This window comes from Garra rufa, chromosome 4 (assembly GCF_049309525.1).
Source record: "Garra rufa chromosome 4, GarRuf1.0, whole genome shotgun sequence".
NCBI lineage: Eukaryota > Metazoa > Chordata > Actinopteri > Cypriniformes > Cyprinidae > Garra > Garra rufa.
In genome coordinates, this window is record NC_133364.1 from 37,455,525 (window position 1) to 37,473,147 (window position 17,623).

The following is a 17,623-nucleotide window of genomic DNA, read 5'->3' on the forward strand; positions in this document are numbered from 1 at the left end:
TCTATTGATTTTAAAGTGCCAGAACTTGTAAGTGACCAGTATTCGATGTGAGAAAAAAAATCATAGAATGCATATATAACTTGGCTGCTTGATCGGATAGGCAAGGTCTAATTTGATGAAAATTTTTTAGATCAAATTTAATTTTATTTGTAATGTTCTTTACATGACTCTTATAAGACAGCGTAGAGTCCAATATGACACCAAGATACTTAAATTCTTTCACTAGATGTAAAGCTTTGCCAACTACAATTGACATTTAATATTTGATTCCTCAACTGTGGAGAAAATGAGATGAAGAATGAACTTTTTAAAATCACTTATAAAGAAAAACAGATGAGATGCTTAAGACTAAAGTCATTCACGCTCTTTATAATGCACAATTATCTTAGATGCTCTGCACAGTTATTTATAGAAACATTTATTTATATTTATAGATCATTTTTAAGGTTAGTGTTAATTAATTATGTTTTTATTGCTGTGTTTAGCATGCAGTGTGCCTCAAAAAGGTCTTTCACTAACCTGTTAACATGGGCGCACTTCACAAACTGACAGATTTATTAACGAAGATAGACTTTTATTGCTGGGGTTCTGCAGGAGCACCTGAAACATACATAGTTAAAGTTAGTTAGTTCTCCAAACTGCATTTATTATTTCCTCCTATAATTACTAAATGTGGCAAATAGTTATTTAAGTTTGAAAGAAATGACTTCACATGTCTAAATTTGCTTCCCTGTCTTGATGTTTTTAATTTCAAAGCTCACAATATTGTAACGGAAATACTATGTTTATTCATTTTCATGTAGCATTTTAATTATTACAATGAATGAATGACATTGTGGGTGTGAGTTTTTACATACTTTTGTGCATATTCACTTTTGTCCATATTGCGATTTTCTGTGTTAAAAGACTACTCCTATACTAATTATGGGTTTGTACGAATCAGGTATCTGTTCAGTTGTATTTCTGAAGAATTCTGTGTAGACTTTCAAGAAAAACAAGGAGGTATTGGGCAACAGGGTAACGGTTCCAGACAAAAGGTTACGGATTACAAAATTACACTATTTAAAATGTAATAAAGAATGTTAACTATTTTAATTATTTATTAAAGTATTGTAGCTAATTACATTTGATTACTTTTTTGTTTTAATATATATATATATATATATATATATATATATATATATATATATATATATATATATATATATATATATATATATATATATTAAAAGCAGGCAGGGTTAACCTTAGGGTAGTATCCATCACTGATTACTGTCAGACTTTCAAAAACCTCCTTCACTTGAATTAAAAATCAATCAATTTGAAATCAAATCTTTGCCTATCTATGACAGAAAACACTGGCATCTAGCAGTGCTTAGGAAATAACTGTTTATCTTAAAAAATAAACCCAGTAGAAGAAAAAAAAAAAAAAAAAACAGACAATATTCTGTCCTAAACTCCTGAAGCTGAAACATTGGTGTCTTATATTTTAAACCAATTTGTTCCCATGATTTACTCATTTGTTTTTACTAAATCATGATACTGTTTTACAAAATATTTTACCTCATTTTAGTGAAATCATTGGCAAGTTACACAACCTCCTAACAGCAATTTCATAAACCCATCATCCTTTCTGCATAGTCAGGAAAGACCTCTATTGCTGCTGTTATGAATAAAGTATGAGAGGACTGTAATGGGGATGTAGCCCGTTCACAAATTCAATAATCACTCAACAAAAAGAACAGATTCTATTAAATTCATTCTCATTTAAAAATCATCAAACATATTTCAACAAAAGCCGGTGCCACAGTCCTGACCACAGTGTCTTTACTGGGTGTTTTTAGGGAATATTTGCATTTATTCACATGCAATTGGATTAGCTACCCGTGTGGTGGACTGTCATGATTTTGGCTAATAAAAGACTCTACTGAATGATGTGCATCAGAGGGGATTTAGATGTGGTATATATTGTTATACTTATTAGGTTTTATGAAGTTACAGCAAATTTCAAGGCAAATGAAACAATTTACTTAGCGGTTTTGAGTGACACTTGCTTAAAATGTTCAAGTAACTACAAAGGAACCAATGACATAAATACAACAGTGAGAGGCAGCAGTGCACTAATATGTTTCTAATATGCAACACAACAATAGAAAAAAATAGAAATTTGAGGCGGGGCAATTCTTAGCCTAAAAAGGACTTTTTACTCATTTCATCCACTTTTGAAGTCATCTTTTTCAGTTGCATTCAGTTGTTTCCCAAAGTCATCTTACAACTGAAAAATTTGAGAGAGCTGACTTCATAAATTGATGTTCATTTTCTTAAAATATTTTTTGTTTGATCTAACCATTATAGTGGTTAGTGATCCCTTTGGTTGGGCACTCGGAACTTCATTAAAATGTTTATAATTCTCTTACTAATGATGCAACAATGCAACCACAGTTATTTGGGTTTTTTTTAAAGATAAAGAAATGAGAGATTGGTGATCTAACTTTGAATTAAATCATTAGCTGGTGTACTTTTCATGTGGATTATAAATTGTTAACAATTTTATCATAAACACCTTGTGAAGCTTTCATTTGGGTTGATATAATCCTATAATATGTTAGGCAATACCTTGCAATCAACCACACTTGAGTCACAGATTTCAACATCCAGCACAACAACGGTAACAATTAAATTTTATTTGTATTAATTGTAACAATAACCATTTTATTTGCTATTTTGTTGTGCTACCACTGACACAAGACTAAAACTGGCAAACAAAAATCAAAGCAACTGCATCATTTATTCATGCCCCAATGCATTCTGGGAGTCAGTAATTCTGAGTAGCATAGTGTCACAATCACCAGCTGGAGTGCACGTCACTCCCAGTAGAGGGCACTCCATCCTGAACTGTTTAATGTTATGTGTTCACTCAACCCACCATGCTTTGCCCTTAAGTGTCATGTCCTCATTGGTTCTCCTGCTCCATGTGTCTGTCTCCCATTGGTTGTTTCTGTCATGTGACCCCTAGTGTTTGGTATAAAGCCTTCCCTTCCCCCTCTGTCTGTACTGATCGTTGTTTAGTGTTTAATCTTCCTAGGCTGTATCCGAAATCGCCCCCTATACCCTATTCACTATTCCCTACATTAGTCCACTCATACAGTCCACTTGAAGGAGTGAATGAAAATGAGAGAGTGAATTCGGACACTAAGTGCACCGGAAGGATTGCCGCTTTTGCATAGTATTGCTATACTGTTTAACAATCATTTAAAACGGATAGTTCGAGTAGTAAGATTAAAGGATTTATCTTGAACTATGTCAAGGAGTTTACGTATAAACCCTGGTTAAACAATTTAATAATCAATTTACAACGAATTTGTACCCGTGTTGTACGCTGTATTACGCAGTGGAGGAGCGCGTTGTAAAATGAACGGATGGACTGCGTGCGCCATCGTCTGGAGAGATGCAGGAATTCAGTCAGCGCGCGACTCTCACAGTGCATTATGGGTTATCTCTAGCTGTTGAGTGTACATCGGTTGTACACTGTACACTATAGGGGGCGATTTCGGATACAGCCCTAGTTTTAGTTCCTGGTTCCCGTGTTTCTGTGTTTTTCGACCCCTGGACTGTTTTCTCGTTTTGACCTTTCACCGCCTGCCCCGACCTTATTTATTTGTTTTTGCACAAATTAAAATAAATACAACACAAAGGACATACTGTAGCATATTCAGTGCCGGAGGAGGCAAAAAGCCAGTATGGCTTATCCAAAGCCTCCACCAAAAAAAAAAAAAAAAAAAATAGCCAAAGAATGCAAACACAATATAATACAACTCATAAAAAACATGAGAAAAAAAAATATCATGGTAATACTGGTGATAAAACAACAAGCATTTCTCAGTAAAATGAAAATACACTGAAAAATATAGAATCAACTAATTGCACCAGCTAGTTCATCAGCAGACCTCTTAAAACTCTTTTAAAGCTCTCTATTGAGGTGCATTGTCTTGCCACATGAGAAAATCTATTCCATATCTGTTTACCTTTAAATCTTATTGAAAATTGGCCTCTACATGTGGTGAAGTTTGGAGGATGGAGATCCATTACCTGCCTAGTATTATGGGCATGAACAGCTGAGTTAGCTTTAAAGTATAGCGTGAACTGGCCAGGAATCTTTCCTTCTGATGAAAATAATTTGTACATGAAAACACATATTTGGAAGGTGTTAATGTCAAAAATTGATAAAATCTGCAATTTCTTATATAGCGGAGCTGAAGATGTGTGTGAACCTGAACGAGCCGCTATCCTGACAAACCGTTTCTGGAGAATTAGAATTCTATGTAGCTTTGTTGGAAATGTACTCCCCCACACCATGTTAGAATATGACAAATACGGATAAATGAAAGCTGTAATATAGGGTACGGAGACATTTTGTAGTAATAAAATGGCTAATCCTCCTTATTATACCAATTGACTTGTTAATTTTGCCACAAACATAGTCTATGTGTCCTCTCCAACTCAAACCTTCATCAATAATAACTCCTAAAAATGTTGTTGTTGTTAACTGAAGCATCTCAGCAGGCCCAATTTTAATTTGCGCTAGTTCTTTGTTGTATGTTTTTTTGCCACTGAAAATAACAAAATTACATTTCTTAATATTTAAAGATCATTTATTTAACTTGAACCAAGCAGTGTACGCAACTAAGCAAACATTTGCATTGTTCATTAACGTACTAAAATGTGAATGTGAAAGAATAAGGGTTGTTTCATCCGCAAACATGATGGGGGAAAGCACATCTGAAACACTAAACATATCATTTATATAAATGAGGAACAACAGTGGTCCAAGAATAGACCCCTGTGGGACCCCACATTGTAGTTTAGCTTTATTGGAAAAATAACCCTTAAAAGAAACAAACTGTGCTCTATTTGAAACATAACTTGATAACCATTTATAGGTGATATCTTGGAAACCATATTTGTATTATTTAGCGAGGAGGATATTGTGGTTTATTGTATCAAATGCTTTTGAAAAATCCAAAAATATACTGCAGATGAACTCGTTATTTTCAAGTGCAGAAATAACCTTATCAATAAGATGAAGTAGAGCCATATAAGTTGAATGATTTTTTCGAAAGCCATACTGGTGGTTATAAAGAATCATACTGGAATCTAGATGAGAAATTATCCTTTTATGTATAATTTTTTCTAATATTTTAGAGAAACATGGCAAAATAGAAATGGGTCTATAATTAGTAAAACAACAAGGATCATCAGCTTTAAACAAGGGAATGACTTTGGCAACTTTGAAATCATCTGGCACAACTCCTGTTTCCAGAGACAAAGACATAATATAAGAAAGTGGTTGCAGAATGGATTGCTTCACCTGTTTAACAAGGTATGCTGAAATATTGTCATGGCCCGCTGCGGTTGGTTTTAACTTATCAATGATGTCACTTACTTCATGGCTATCAATAGGTTTGAATGAAGACATAACAGGAAATGACCGATGGATAAAATCCAAAGGATTTCCATCACTATCTGGAATTAGATTGGCTAATTTCGGACCAATACTGACAAAAAAATTATTAAAATGCTCAGCTATTTCCTTGGGATTACTTAAATAGTCGTCACCATTCTGAAAAACAGAGGGTAAATCATTGGTAGACTTTTCTTTTTGAAGCAATTGATTCACTACTTTCCATGTGGATTTAACATTATTTGAACACTTAAGAAATGCATTACTGAAATACTTTTTTTTCGCAGACCTAATTGAGCTTGTATATTTATTTCTTGCAGATTTATAAACAGCATAAATAAGTGGAGTACGATTTGAAACATACTTTTTGTACAATTTATTCTTTTTCTTTAACAGTTTTCTTAGTTCAACTGTAAACCAAGGTCTATTTAAAGCTGTGTTCTGTTTTTTAGACAATAGGGAAACATTCATTGAAATTAGTGGAAATAATGCTCATAAACTTTTGATATGCTAAATTTGCGTTTCTCTCCTCATATAGGTCATCCCATGAAGTATTGTCAAGCCTATCCTTGAACTTACAAATATTTACATCACTCATATTTCTTATAAACAATACTTGGTTTGTATTCTTGTATCCATTTGCTTTAGTCACAGATAACTGAAATATAGGGAGATGGTCAGACAAATCAGAATACAGAATACCAGATTTCATTTCTTTACCTAAGGAATTACATAAAATGTTATCTATCAAAGTTGCAGATTTTTCTTTGACTCGAGTAGCTTTATGGATGAGTGGGAAAAAATATCTAGAATAAAGAACATTTAGAAAGTCCCCAGTGAGAGTGTCTGTATCATAGTTAAGGAGATTCAAATTAAAATCCCCCAGTATATAACAAGGTTTTTTCTCATTGTTAACACGCTCAAGTGAACAAAACAAACTTTCATTGAAATCTTTGATAATAGAATGAGGTGGCCGATAGACAACCCCAACAATAATATTCTTTCCATGAAAAACACTAATAAGCTCCAAAAAAAGCGACTCTACATCATCCTGATCTGTTTTTAAAGTGAGGTCTTCCCTAATTTTAAAATCATAATTTTCATCAAAAAACAAAGATACCCCTCCCCCAGATCTGTTTACTCTAACACGATGAACTGATTTATACTTTGGTATTTTAAACATTTCTTTAGAGTCCTCCGTGAGCCATGTTTCAGATAAGGCTATAACAGAAAAATTATGCCCAAGTGAAGATAAATAATGGATAAAATTATCATAGTTACTCGGAAGACTTCTAATATTCAAATGAAAAGTAGAAAAAATGTCACCAGACACAGAAGCACATAAATCATTAAACTGGGTTTCATTATAACGAAGACAGAGGCTGGAAACATCAAATGAAGAAAATAAATTCTGATCAGGATCAATATCACCATTGTAAGGGCTTGAAGATCTGGCTGTCCAAATTAGAACTATCAACTGGACAAGAGTTCAAACATTGTACACCAGAGCAATAGACCAAAGTTTCAGGAGTTTGACCTGGACGTATGACTGATTAATGAAGAAAAATAACAAACATTTCAAAATAAAAGAAATAGTACAAATAAGATAATTAACGGCCTGTTGTTAGCACATTTCCACTCCTGGTTTTAATAATGAGCTTGTCATACCTTAAACTGGCTATTTCTCCCCTGCTACGTGCAGCCTTCAGTTCGGGGAGGAGTTCTCTCCGCTTTATCTGTACCGCTTCTGAAAAGTCTTCATTTATGAAAATGTTGGTACCTTTTAATTTCTTTGCGCATGAGAGAATGGTCTGTTTGTCTTTAAAGCGCAGAAGTTTAACAATTACCTGTCTAGGCCTACCTCCTTCTTGGTAGTGGCCAACTCTATGGGCACGCTCAAATTCAATGTTCTTAGCATCTAGACCCATGTTAGTTTCCAGGATGGTTCTGACTTTTCTTTCAGATTCAATCCAATTTTCTCCCTTTTCATCTGGAATCCCATCCACAAAGATGTTATTTCTTCTGTGCTGGTTATCAATGTAATCCAGTTTCTCCATATAATCCACTGTCGGCATTTTGTTTAATTCCTCCTTTGATTTTCTAAGTTCATTTTCAAGTCCTTTTATCTGAATTTCCATGGTCGTATGCTCCTTGTTCATTACATCCACATTTGCTTGAGTGAATTCCAGACTTGTTTTTACCCCCTGGAGATCCCGGATAACATCATCCAGTCGCTTGTTTGTGCTTTCAATTATCATTTGGACAAAGCATTTAAAGTTTTCTTGTTGCTGTTGTAACATTTCTTTGTAAAACTCCTTCTGCTGCTCAAGTAGCTGGGAGAGCAAAGACATTGTTACAGGTTCATCATCTGATGGGGATAGCTTAGAATGTTTGGGAGGCATTTTCTTACCACGATGTACTAGATGCAGCAAGCTTTAACATACCAAGATGTACCCACAATGTGGCAAGAGTGCACAGCTGATGGTGCCTCGTTTGAGGCCTTCAGGTCCAGATAATCCACAAGGTTTAGAGATTTAGGACAGCTTCAAAAGTCGCAATTTTGATAGTTGACGCTCCTTGTAAACTTCTTATTCACAATTTCTCAAGACTTTTGACATTGGAAAGAGGATTACCAAGAGACCTTTGATTGTCTCTGGATTATTCTTTCGGATTTCCCTTGTTGTTCCTGTTTGCTGGTGTTCGACTCATGCCTGTTTTGACTACGTCTTTTAATAAAGCTTTGCATATGGATCCACATGTCAGTCTCCAGACCCCCATTGTTACAGAACAATCAGTCACACCCGGATCCAGCAGCTTTATTCACCAGCATCACAACATGGACCCAATCGACCAGCTTCTGGGTCCGTGTATCATCTGATCATTCAGTTATTCCACTTAATCTGGCAAACGGAAAATAGGCAAAACAGGTTGATGTTTCATTTTTGGGTTTTTCTGTATGAGCCAAAACATGACAGCTGATTTGTTTTTTCCGTTTTTCAGCTCGAAACCAAAATCCAATAAACAGGAAATAATACGGCTAAATTACGTTTTTCTTTATTTTTAGCTTTGCGCATGCGCAATGAATAGCAGCATAAAGCCTGTCATCATTTGTGGTACACAATGTAAAGATATGTAGAAAATACACGTCATGCCAGCCGCACTTTTTTTGCGCGTCTAATCGTGCTGGGAGCGGTCAAAATGTATGTACAAAATATAATTTATTCAGAAACATTAAAATCATACTCTTTTTTTGACTTGATGGAAAATAGCAATAAATAAATATTGTATATATAGGTGCGATTTGCCGGGGGGATGGGGGCGATTTATGGGTGCGATTTGCCGGGGGATGATAATGTGATATCCTAATTTACATTTACATTTACATTTACATTTATTCATTTAGCCGACACTTTTATCCAAAGCGACTTACAATTGGGAATACAACAAGTGATTCATCCTAAGGAGGCAGATCAACATAGGAAGTGTTCAAAAATACCATATATCAGGCGTTGTTAGAAGAGTGCAGGCTAGAAGGAGAAGATCAAGAAAGAGAGGAAAAACAGGCTAGAAGGGAGGATTTTTTTTTTTTTTTTTTTTTTTTTTTTATTGAGTCAGATAGTGTCGAAACAGATGGGTTTTCAGCAGTCGTTTGAAAGCTGTTAAGGAGTCTGCATTCCGGATAGGGGTGGGAAGATCATTCCACCAGGCAGGAACGTTGAACGAGAATGTTCTGGACAGTGATTTAATACCTCTCTGTGGTGGTACAATGAGGCGTCTTTCACTAGAGGATCTTAGTCTTCTGGAAGGAGTGTAGATGTGTAGTAGTGAATGGAGGTAGGCAGGTGATGATCCGGTGGCTGTCCTATAGGCCAGCATCAGTGTCTTGAATTTGATGCGTGCTGTAACCGGTAGCCAGTGCAGGGATATGAAGAGAGGTGTGACATGGGCCTTTTTGGGCTCATTGAAGACCAGTCGTGCTGCTGCATTCTGAATCATTTGTAGAGGCTTGATTGTACATGCTGGAAGACCAGCTAAAAGAGCATTGCAGTAGTCCAGCCTGGAAATGACCAGGGCCTGGACGAGGAGTTGTGTAGCATGCTCTGTTAGGAAGGGCCTGATCTTTCTGATGTTGTACAATGCAAACCTGCAAGATCGAGCGGTCTTAGCTATGTGGTCTTTAAAAGTCAGTTGGTTGTCAAAGATAACACCAGATTTCTGGCTGAAGTTGATGGGGTAATTGTTGATGAACCTAACTGGATGGAGAAGTCATGCTGTAGAGATGGAGTGGCAGGAAAGATAAGGAGTTCCGTCTTTGCTAGATTGAGCTGTAGATGGTGTTCCTTCATCCATGCAGAGATATCCGCTAGGCAACCTGAGATCCGTGCAGCTACCGATGGATCGTCTGGTTTGAAAGAAAGATAGAGCTGTGTGTCATCAGCATAGCAATGGTAGGAGAAGCCATGTGCCTGTATGATGGGGCCCAGAGATGTAGTGTATATGGAGAAGAGGAGAGGTCCAAGAACTGAACCCTGAGGAACCCCAGTGACCAGTTGATGAGTTTTGGATACCTCGCCTCCCCAGGCCACTCTGAAAGACCTACCAGAGAGGTAGGATTTGAACCAGCGAAGTGAAGTCCCTGTATTACCCAGCATTGAGAGGGTGGACAGGAGGATCTGGTGATTCACAGTGTCAAAAGCTGCAGATAGGTCCAGCAAGATGAGTACCGATGATTTGGACTCAGCTTTTGCCGTCCGCAAGGCTTCAGTGACAGACAGTAGCGCAGTCTCAGTTGAATGGCCACTTCTGAACCCTGATTGGTTAGAGTCCAGTAGATTGTTCTGTGAGAGGAATAAGGATAGCTGGTTGAAAACAGCCCGTTCCAGTGTTTTTGCTATGAATGGAAGGAGGGAGACAGGTCTGTAGTTGTCTATGAGTGAGGAGTTAAGTGTAGGTTTTTTGAGCAGTGGGGTTACCCGGGCCTGCTTAAATGTAGTGGGAAAAGTGCCTGTGAGAAGAGATGTGTTGATGATGTGTGTGAGCGCCGGTAGGATTGTAGGGGAGATTGCTTGGAGAAGGTGTGAGGGGATAGGATCTAAAGGACATGTCGTCGGATGGCTGGAGAGGAAAAGTTTGGTTACTTCTGCCTCCGAGCAAGGACAGAAGGAGAAGTGGGGGGTTCCAGCCGTGATTGTGGTCAATTTTAGTTCCTGTATGTGTGGAGCTGAGAACTTATTATTGATCGATGTAGTTTTGTCTGTAAAAAATGTGGCGAAATCATCAGCTGTTATAGAAGTTGTGGGAGGTGGTGGAGGGGGACAAAGCAGTGTATTAAATGTTTTGAAAAGGTTGCGTGCGTCCGGGGAATTGTTGATCCTGTTGTGGAAGTATGAAGATTTGGCTGTATGTACTTGGGTAGCGAAAGATGAGAGCATAGACCGATACATACTGAGGTCGGATGGATCCTTAGATTTGTGCCATTTTCTCTCAGCTGCCCTAAGTTTGGAACGATGCTCACGAAGAACATCGGATAACCAAGGGGTTGTCGGAGCAGATCGTGCTGGCCTGGAGGAGAGAGGGCATATAGCATCTAGACAGGAGGTAATAGTGGAGCATAAGGTGTCAGTTGCTGCATTAGTGTCCAGGGATGAGAAGTGAGTAGGAGAGGGAAGGGAGGAGGATACTAAAGAAGAAAGATGGGAGTGTGAGAGAGAGCGTAGGTTTCTTCTAAAAGTAACAGGTAGAGGGGTTGGGAGTGCACAAGTAGCAAGATGTAGGTCAAATGTAATGAAGAAGTGGTCAGAGATGTGTAGGGGTTTGACCACAATATTGTCTGAAATACAATTTCGCATGTAAATGAGATCAAGTTGGTTGCCAGATTTATGAGTGCATGTAGTGATAACACGTTGTAGATCAAATGAAGCTAGAAGTGAATTGAAGTCAGCAGCATAGGGTTTGTCAAGGTGAATGTTGAGGTCCCCAAAGACTAGAAGTGGGCTGCCATCCTCTGGAAACGAGGACAGCAGCCCATCCAGCTCTTCTAAGAAGATGCCAAGTTGAGTAGGAGGGCGGTAGATTACCACAATGTGGAGTTCGATAGGAGATGTTACAGTGATTGTATGAGATTCAAATGAACTATAATTGCATAGAGGAGAATGGGTTGAGTATTTCCAGTTGTTAGAAATAAGAAGTCCCGTCCCCCCACCCCTTCCAGTCTGACGAGGGGTGTGAGAGAAGGAAAAGTTATTAGAAAGAGCAGCTGGGGTTGCAGAGTCTTCTGGACGAATCCAGGTCTCAGTCAAGCCTAGAATGCTCAAACCAGATTGCACAGAAAATGCTGAAATGAAGTCAGATTTGTTGACAGCTGATTGACAGTTCCAGAGTCCAACCGTGAAAGAGAAAGGTTCAGTGGAAGAAGTGTCGATAGGACGCAGGTTAGAAATATTGCGTCGACGTGTGCGTGTGATATTAGTGCGGTGTGAAGAGACCACCGGAATGAGTTGGAAACACATGATAGAGGAGGACAGAAAGAAGAGTGAAATAAAGGAGAGGAGTACTTAAGTGCGTTGTCGGTGTCGTTGCTCGGAGAAGTCGCGCAGGAAAAGTCGCAGTCTTTACTCTCGTCGGTCTTCACGCGAGGAGGCTGAACGCTTCCGCTGACGCTTCAGCGTCAGCTGTTCTGACGCAGTTAAATAGACAACCAAACAGTGCTTCAATGATAAAAGCTAGGGACGCCTCCTAGGCTCAGTGAGCCGCGAATGTCTCGCCCGCACGCAAAATGGCTCAATCGAAACTCAAAAAGCAACAGCTTCGCACTTGTAATAGCTCCAGAAGGGAACGATATGACAAAAACAAAAGTATTAATAAATAAATAAATAAATAAACAAAACAAAACAAAACAAAAATAAAATTATTAATAAATAAATAAATAAATAAAATAAATCGCAAAAAAAAAAAAAATCACAAAAAAAAAAAATCGTGAAATCCTGGAGAGACTGGTTAGTGTAATTTGTTGACAACACGCATTATATACCCGTCTTTTTAGGTAAGAAAAAATAATGGGTGTAAGGTCATGAAATGTTTTTAATACGACGGAAGCTGTATTATGTCTTCACAATTTAATAAAAACATCCTAAGTTAGGCCTATTAATAGTAATGATTAATTTAAAACAACGAATACATATCTTTACATTATAGTGTACCACAAATGATGACAGGCTTTTACGCCGCTATTCATTGCGCATGCGCAAAGTGGTAAAACACAGCAAAAACTGAAAATAAAGAAAAACGTAATTTAGCCGTATTATTTAGTTTTGGTTTTCCTGTTTATTGTATTTTTGGTTTCGAGCTGAAAAACGGAAAAAAGAAATCAGCTGTCATGTTTTGGCTCATTCAGAAAAACCCAAAAATGAAATATCAACCTGTTTTGCCTATATTGCCTATTAAACAAAACAAAACAAAAACAAAATTATTAATAAATAAATAAATAAATAAAATAAATCGCAAAAAAAAAAAAAATCACAAAAAAAAAAAAATCGTGAAATCCTGGAGAGACTGGTTAGTGTAATTTGTTGACAACACGCATTATATACCCGTCTTTTTAGGTAAGAAAAAATAATGGGTGTAAGGTCATGAAATGTTTTTAATACGACGGAAGCTGTATTATGTCTTCACAATTTAATAAAAACATCCTAAGTTAGGCCTATTAATAGTAATGATTAATTTAAAACAACGAATACATATCTTTACATTATAGTGTACCACAAATGATGACAGGCTTTTACGCCGCTATTCATTGCGCATGCGCAAAGCGGTAAAACACAGCAAAAACTGAAAATAAAGAAAAACGTAATTTAGCCGTATTATTTAGTTTTGGTTTTCCTTTTTATTGTATTTTTGGTTTCGAGCTGAAAAACGGAAAAAAGAAATCAGCTGTCATGTTTTGGCTCATTCAGAAAAACCCAAAAATGAAATATCAACCTGTTTTGCCTATTTTTCGTTTGCCAGATTAAGTGGAATAACTGAATGATCAGATGATACACGGACCCTTCTGCTCCTACGACAGCGAAATCTCCCCATTGAGGAATATGTTCACCAGTTCCGTAAGTGTTCATCTCAAATACCATTTTACGATGAAGCGTGGCTTAAGGCCTTATTTCGTTCTGGACTTAATGAACCTGCCAAATCAATGCTGCCTGGAGGGGAATTTAACTGCTCGCTACAGGACTGTATGCAGTATGCGTTATTGCTATGTGGCTCTCCGTTAACTCTGGGTGTTTTAGAGGAGCCACGGCACGAGATGTCTGCTAGCCCAGAGCCTCAGCACAAGATGTCTGCCAGCCTAGAGCCACAGCTCAAGATGTCTGCTAGCCCAGAGCCTCAGCACAAGATGTCTGCCAGGCTAGAGCCACAGCACCAGTTGTCTGCTAGCCCAGAGCCACAGCGCAAGATGGCCGCCCTTTCAGAGCCTGTCCACAAGATGGCCGGCCTACTAGAGCCTGTTTGCAAGATAGCCGCCGCGCCGAAGTCTCTTTGCAAGAGGACTGCCATGCCAAAGCCTGTCACCAAGATGGCCTCCGTTCCTAAGTTCCCGGTCAAGATGGCCGTCGCCAAGTCAGAGTCTGCTCCCAAGATGGCTGCCACCACGCCTAAATCTGCACCCAAGATGGGTGCCATACCCGAGCTAGTCATCAAAAGGGTGGCTGCAGCATCAGATCCTCGTGTTACCGTGACTTATCAAAGATTAATATCCAGCTTGGAGGACCCACCACTGCTGTCAGCAAGAACAGTCGGTCTCTTACAGGCAGCGCATGCCTAGCCAGTGGCCACTAACGTCATGCCTGCCAAGCCAGCACCCGCTAGCGCCACATCAGCCAAGCCAACGACCGCTAACGTTACGTCAGCCAAGCCAGAGACCGCTAACGCCATGTCAACCAAGTCACACCCAAGTCACGTCAAGTTCCAGCTGCTGTTCCTGTCAAGTCAAGTCACGTCACAGTCACTGCTCCTGTCAAATGAAGTCAAGTACCAGCTGCTGTTCCTGTCAAGTCAAGTTACAGCTGCTGTCCCTGTCAAGTCAAGTCACGTTACAGCTGCTGTTTCTGTCAAGTCAAGTCAAGTTCCAGCTGCTGTTCCTGTCAAGTCAAGTCACGTCACAGTCACTGCTCCTGTCAAGTCAAGTCCCAGCTGCTGTTCCTGTCAAGTCAAGTCAAGTTGCAGCTGCTGTTCCTGTCAAGTCAGGTCAAGTTCCAGCTGCTGTTCCTATCAAGTCAAGTCACGTTGCAGCCGTGGTTCCTGAGTCAAGTCAAGCAGCACTCCCTGAGTCAGGTCAAGCAGCACCCCCTGAGTCAAGTCAAGCAGCACTCCCTGAGTCAGGTCAAGCAGCACTCCCTGAGTCAAGTCAAGCAGCACCCCTTGAGTCAAGTCAAGCAGTACTCCCTGAGTCAGGTCAAGCAGCACTCCCTGAGTCAGGTCAGGCAGCACCCCCTGAGTCAAGTCAAGCAGCACTCCCTGAGTCAGGTCAAGCAGCACCCCCTGAGTCAGGTCAAGAAGCACCCCCTGAGTCAGGTCAAGCAGCACCCCCTGAGTCAAGTCAAGCAGCACTCCGAGTCAAGTCAAACAGCTAATTCCTCAGAGCCAAGCCAAGTCACAGCCGCTCCTTCAACGTCAAGTCAAGTCTCAACCGTTCCCTCCGAGCCAAGTCAAGTCTCAGCTGTTCCCTCCGAGCCAAGCCAAGACACAACTTCACTTCCTGAACCAAGTCAAGACACTACTTCACTGTCTGAGTGAAGTCAAGCAACTGTACTGTCTGAGTCAAGTCAAGCAGCTGCACTTTCTGAGTCAAGCCAAGCAGCATCACTTTCTGAGTCAAGCCAGGACCCGACCTCACATCCTGAGTCAAGCCAGGACCCGACCTCACATCCTGAGTCAATCCAGGACCCGACCTCACATCCTGAGTCAAGCCAGGACCCGACCTCACATCCTGAGTCAAGCCAGGACCCGACCTCACATCCTGAGTCAAGCCAGGACCCGACCTCACATCCTGAGTCAAGCCAGGACCCGACCTCACATCCTGAATCAAGCCAGGGCCCGACCTCACATCCTGAGTCAAGCCAGGACCCGGCTTTACAGTCCGAGGCAGGTCAAGAGTCTCCGGTGGTTCCGCCCAGCCTTCCAGAGTCTCCGCTGGTTCCGCCCAGCCTTCCAGAGATCTCACCGCTTCGAAAAGCTGCGCCATTGCCTCCAGAGGTGTCAGCACCCGCTGTAGAACCTCCTATGGAGGTGGCGTTCCCCTGTGAACTCTCTGTTTCTCTCCTTGTTCTGTCTGCTTCCTCTATCCCTGCTCTACCCAGGTCCAAGTCCATGATGCGGCTCCCTGTTCAATCCTGGAGGGCTCTAGCGCCTCCTGTTCTGCCCTGGAGGGCTTCTGCGCCTCCTGTCCCGCCCTGGAGAGCTTCTGGGCCTCCTGTTCCACCCTGGAGGGCTCCTGTACCTCTGGCAATGCCCTGGAGGGCTTCTACGCCTCCTGTTTCGCCCTGGAGGGCTTCTGCGCCTCCTGTTCCGCCCTGGTGGGCTCCTGCTCCGTCCGCTCCGCCCTGGTGGGCTCCTGCTCCGTCCGCTCCGCCCTGGTGGGCTCCCGCTACGTCTAAGCCGCCCTGGTGGGCTCCCGCTCCGTCTAAGCCGCCCTGGTGGGCTCCCACTCTGTCTGCGCCGCCCTGGTTGGCTCCCGCTCTGTCTGCCCCGCCCTGGTGGGCTCCTGCTTCCCCTACAAATTACTTTTTACAGTGTAGGACATGCTGTCACGCTTGGTGGTTCGAAAAATGCATTATTTTTCACATAATTTACATTATTACGAAAGCTTTCTCCCCAGGCTGGCACAAATGGCTCGATTAGATCAGGGTTTGATGAAGGCCCGCCTTCCAAAAACCAAAATGTGTTGTGATTGGTTAGCAATCCCTCAACACCGCGATTGGTGAACGGTTTAGACGGTGTTTCAGTCCTGCCACGCCCCTTCCCAAAGCAGCAATTTCCATGTACGACTGTGAACGCAAGCTAGATTGAAGTGATTCTAATGTTTTAAATATGGATTTTTTTTACAAAAACAAACCGGATCGTTAGAGGAGGCTTTTACTTAAACTTTTACCACTGCACACGTCTACGCACTGTCATGATCTGGGCTGTGGGGCTCCCCTCAGCCACCTGAGGTCGCTGTTTTCCCTTCCCTGCACACACATCCCTAATTGTACACTCCTGTCTAGTTGTTATCACTGATTACATGCACACCTGTTCACAATCACATCTGGTCTATAAGAACACTCATTTCCCACTACTCATCCTGGCTGCATTGTCTTGTGTTTTTGATGTTCTTTTGTGTTCCTGAATTCCTGGCTTTGATTCTGTTCTTGATCTTGTTTATTTTGTGTTTCAGTTTATGTTTAGTTTTGTGCCGTGTTGGCCTTTTGTTTGTTTATTTGTGCTTAATTATATTAAAATCATTTCTTACCCTGCATTTGGACCCAGACCCCTTTACTCAACCGTGACAGAATGCAGCCAGCACAAATGGGTCCAGCGGGGAAGAATTTTTTTTTTGAGGCGGCGGTCGGGGCGGCGACCATTCCCTCTGCTCCCAACACGGAGGGGATGTCCTTTGAGGCGGCGTCGGCAGCGCGCTTTGAATATATCTACGCCTGCCTGGCGATGGACGCCCGTGTTGCAGAGGATTTGCGAAGGCGCCCCTTCTTTGCGGTGGGGGTGGAGACAGAGTTTCGTGGGAAGGCGGCGGCATCCACTCTCTCTGTTCCTCACGCGGCGGTTACCGCTCTCTCTGTTCCTCACGCGGTGGTGACCGCTCTCTCTGCTCCTGACGCGGCGGTGACCGCTCTCTCTGCTCCTGATGCGGCGTTGACCGCTCTCTCTGTTCCGGACGCGGCGGTGACCGCTCTCTCTGTTCCGGACGCGGCGGTGACCGCTCTCTCTGTTCCGGACGCGGCGGTGACCGCTATCTCTGCTCCTGACGCGGCGTTGACCGCTCTCTCTGCTCCTGACGCGGCGTTGACCGCTCTCTCTGTTCCGGACGCGGCGTTGACTGCTCTCTCTGCTCCTGACGCGGCGGTGACCGCTCTCTCTGCTCCTGACGCGGCGGTGACCGCTCTCTCTGCTCCGGAC

General features: G+C 41.3%; 1 protein-coding gene across 1 annotated transcript in view; it reads right to left on the minus strand.

Moving 5' to 3' along the window:
• Window positions 1-15,822, minus strand: part of LOC141332922 (polyunsaturated fatty acid 5-lipoxygenase-like) — a 23,343-nt gene extending 7,521 nt beyond the window's left edge. The window contains exons 1-3 of the mRNA XM_073837883.1: window positions 15,675-15,822; window positions 7,906-7,961; window positions 7,323-7,794 (exon numbers count right to left, since the gene is read on the minus strand). Of these exons, the coding sequence (XP_073693984.1) occupies window positions 7,323-7,794; window positions 7,906-7,961; window positions 15,675-15,822 (676 nt within the window). The remainder of the gene's footprint in view (window positions 1-7,322; window positions 7,795-7,905; window positions 7,962-15,674) is intronic.
• Window positions 15,823-17,623: the final 1,801 nt, after the last annotated feature.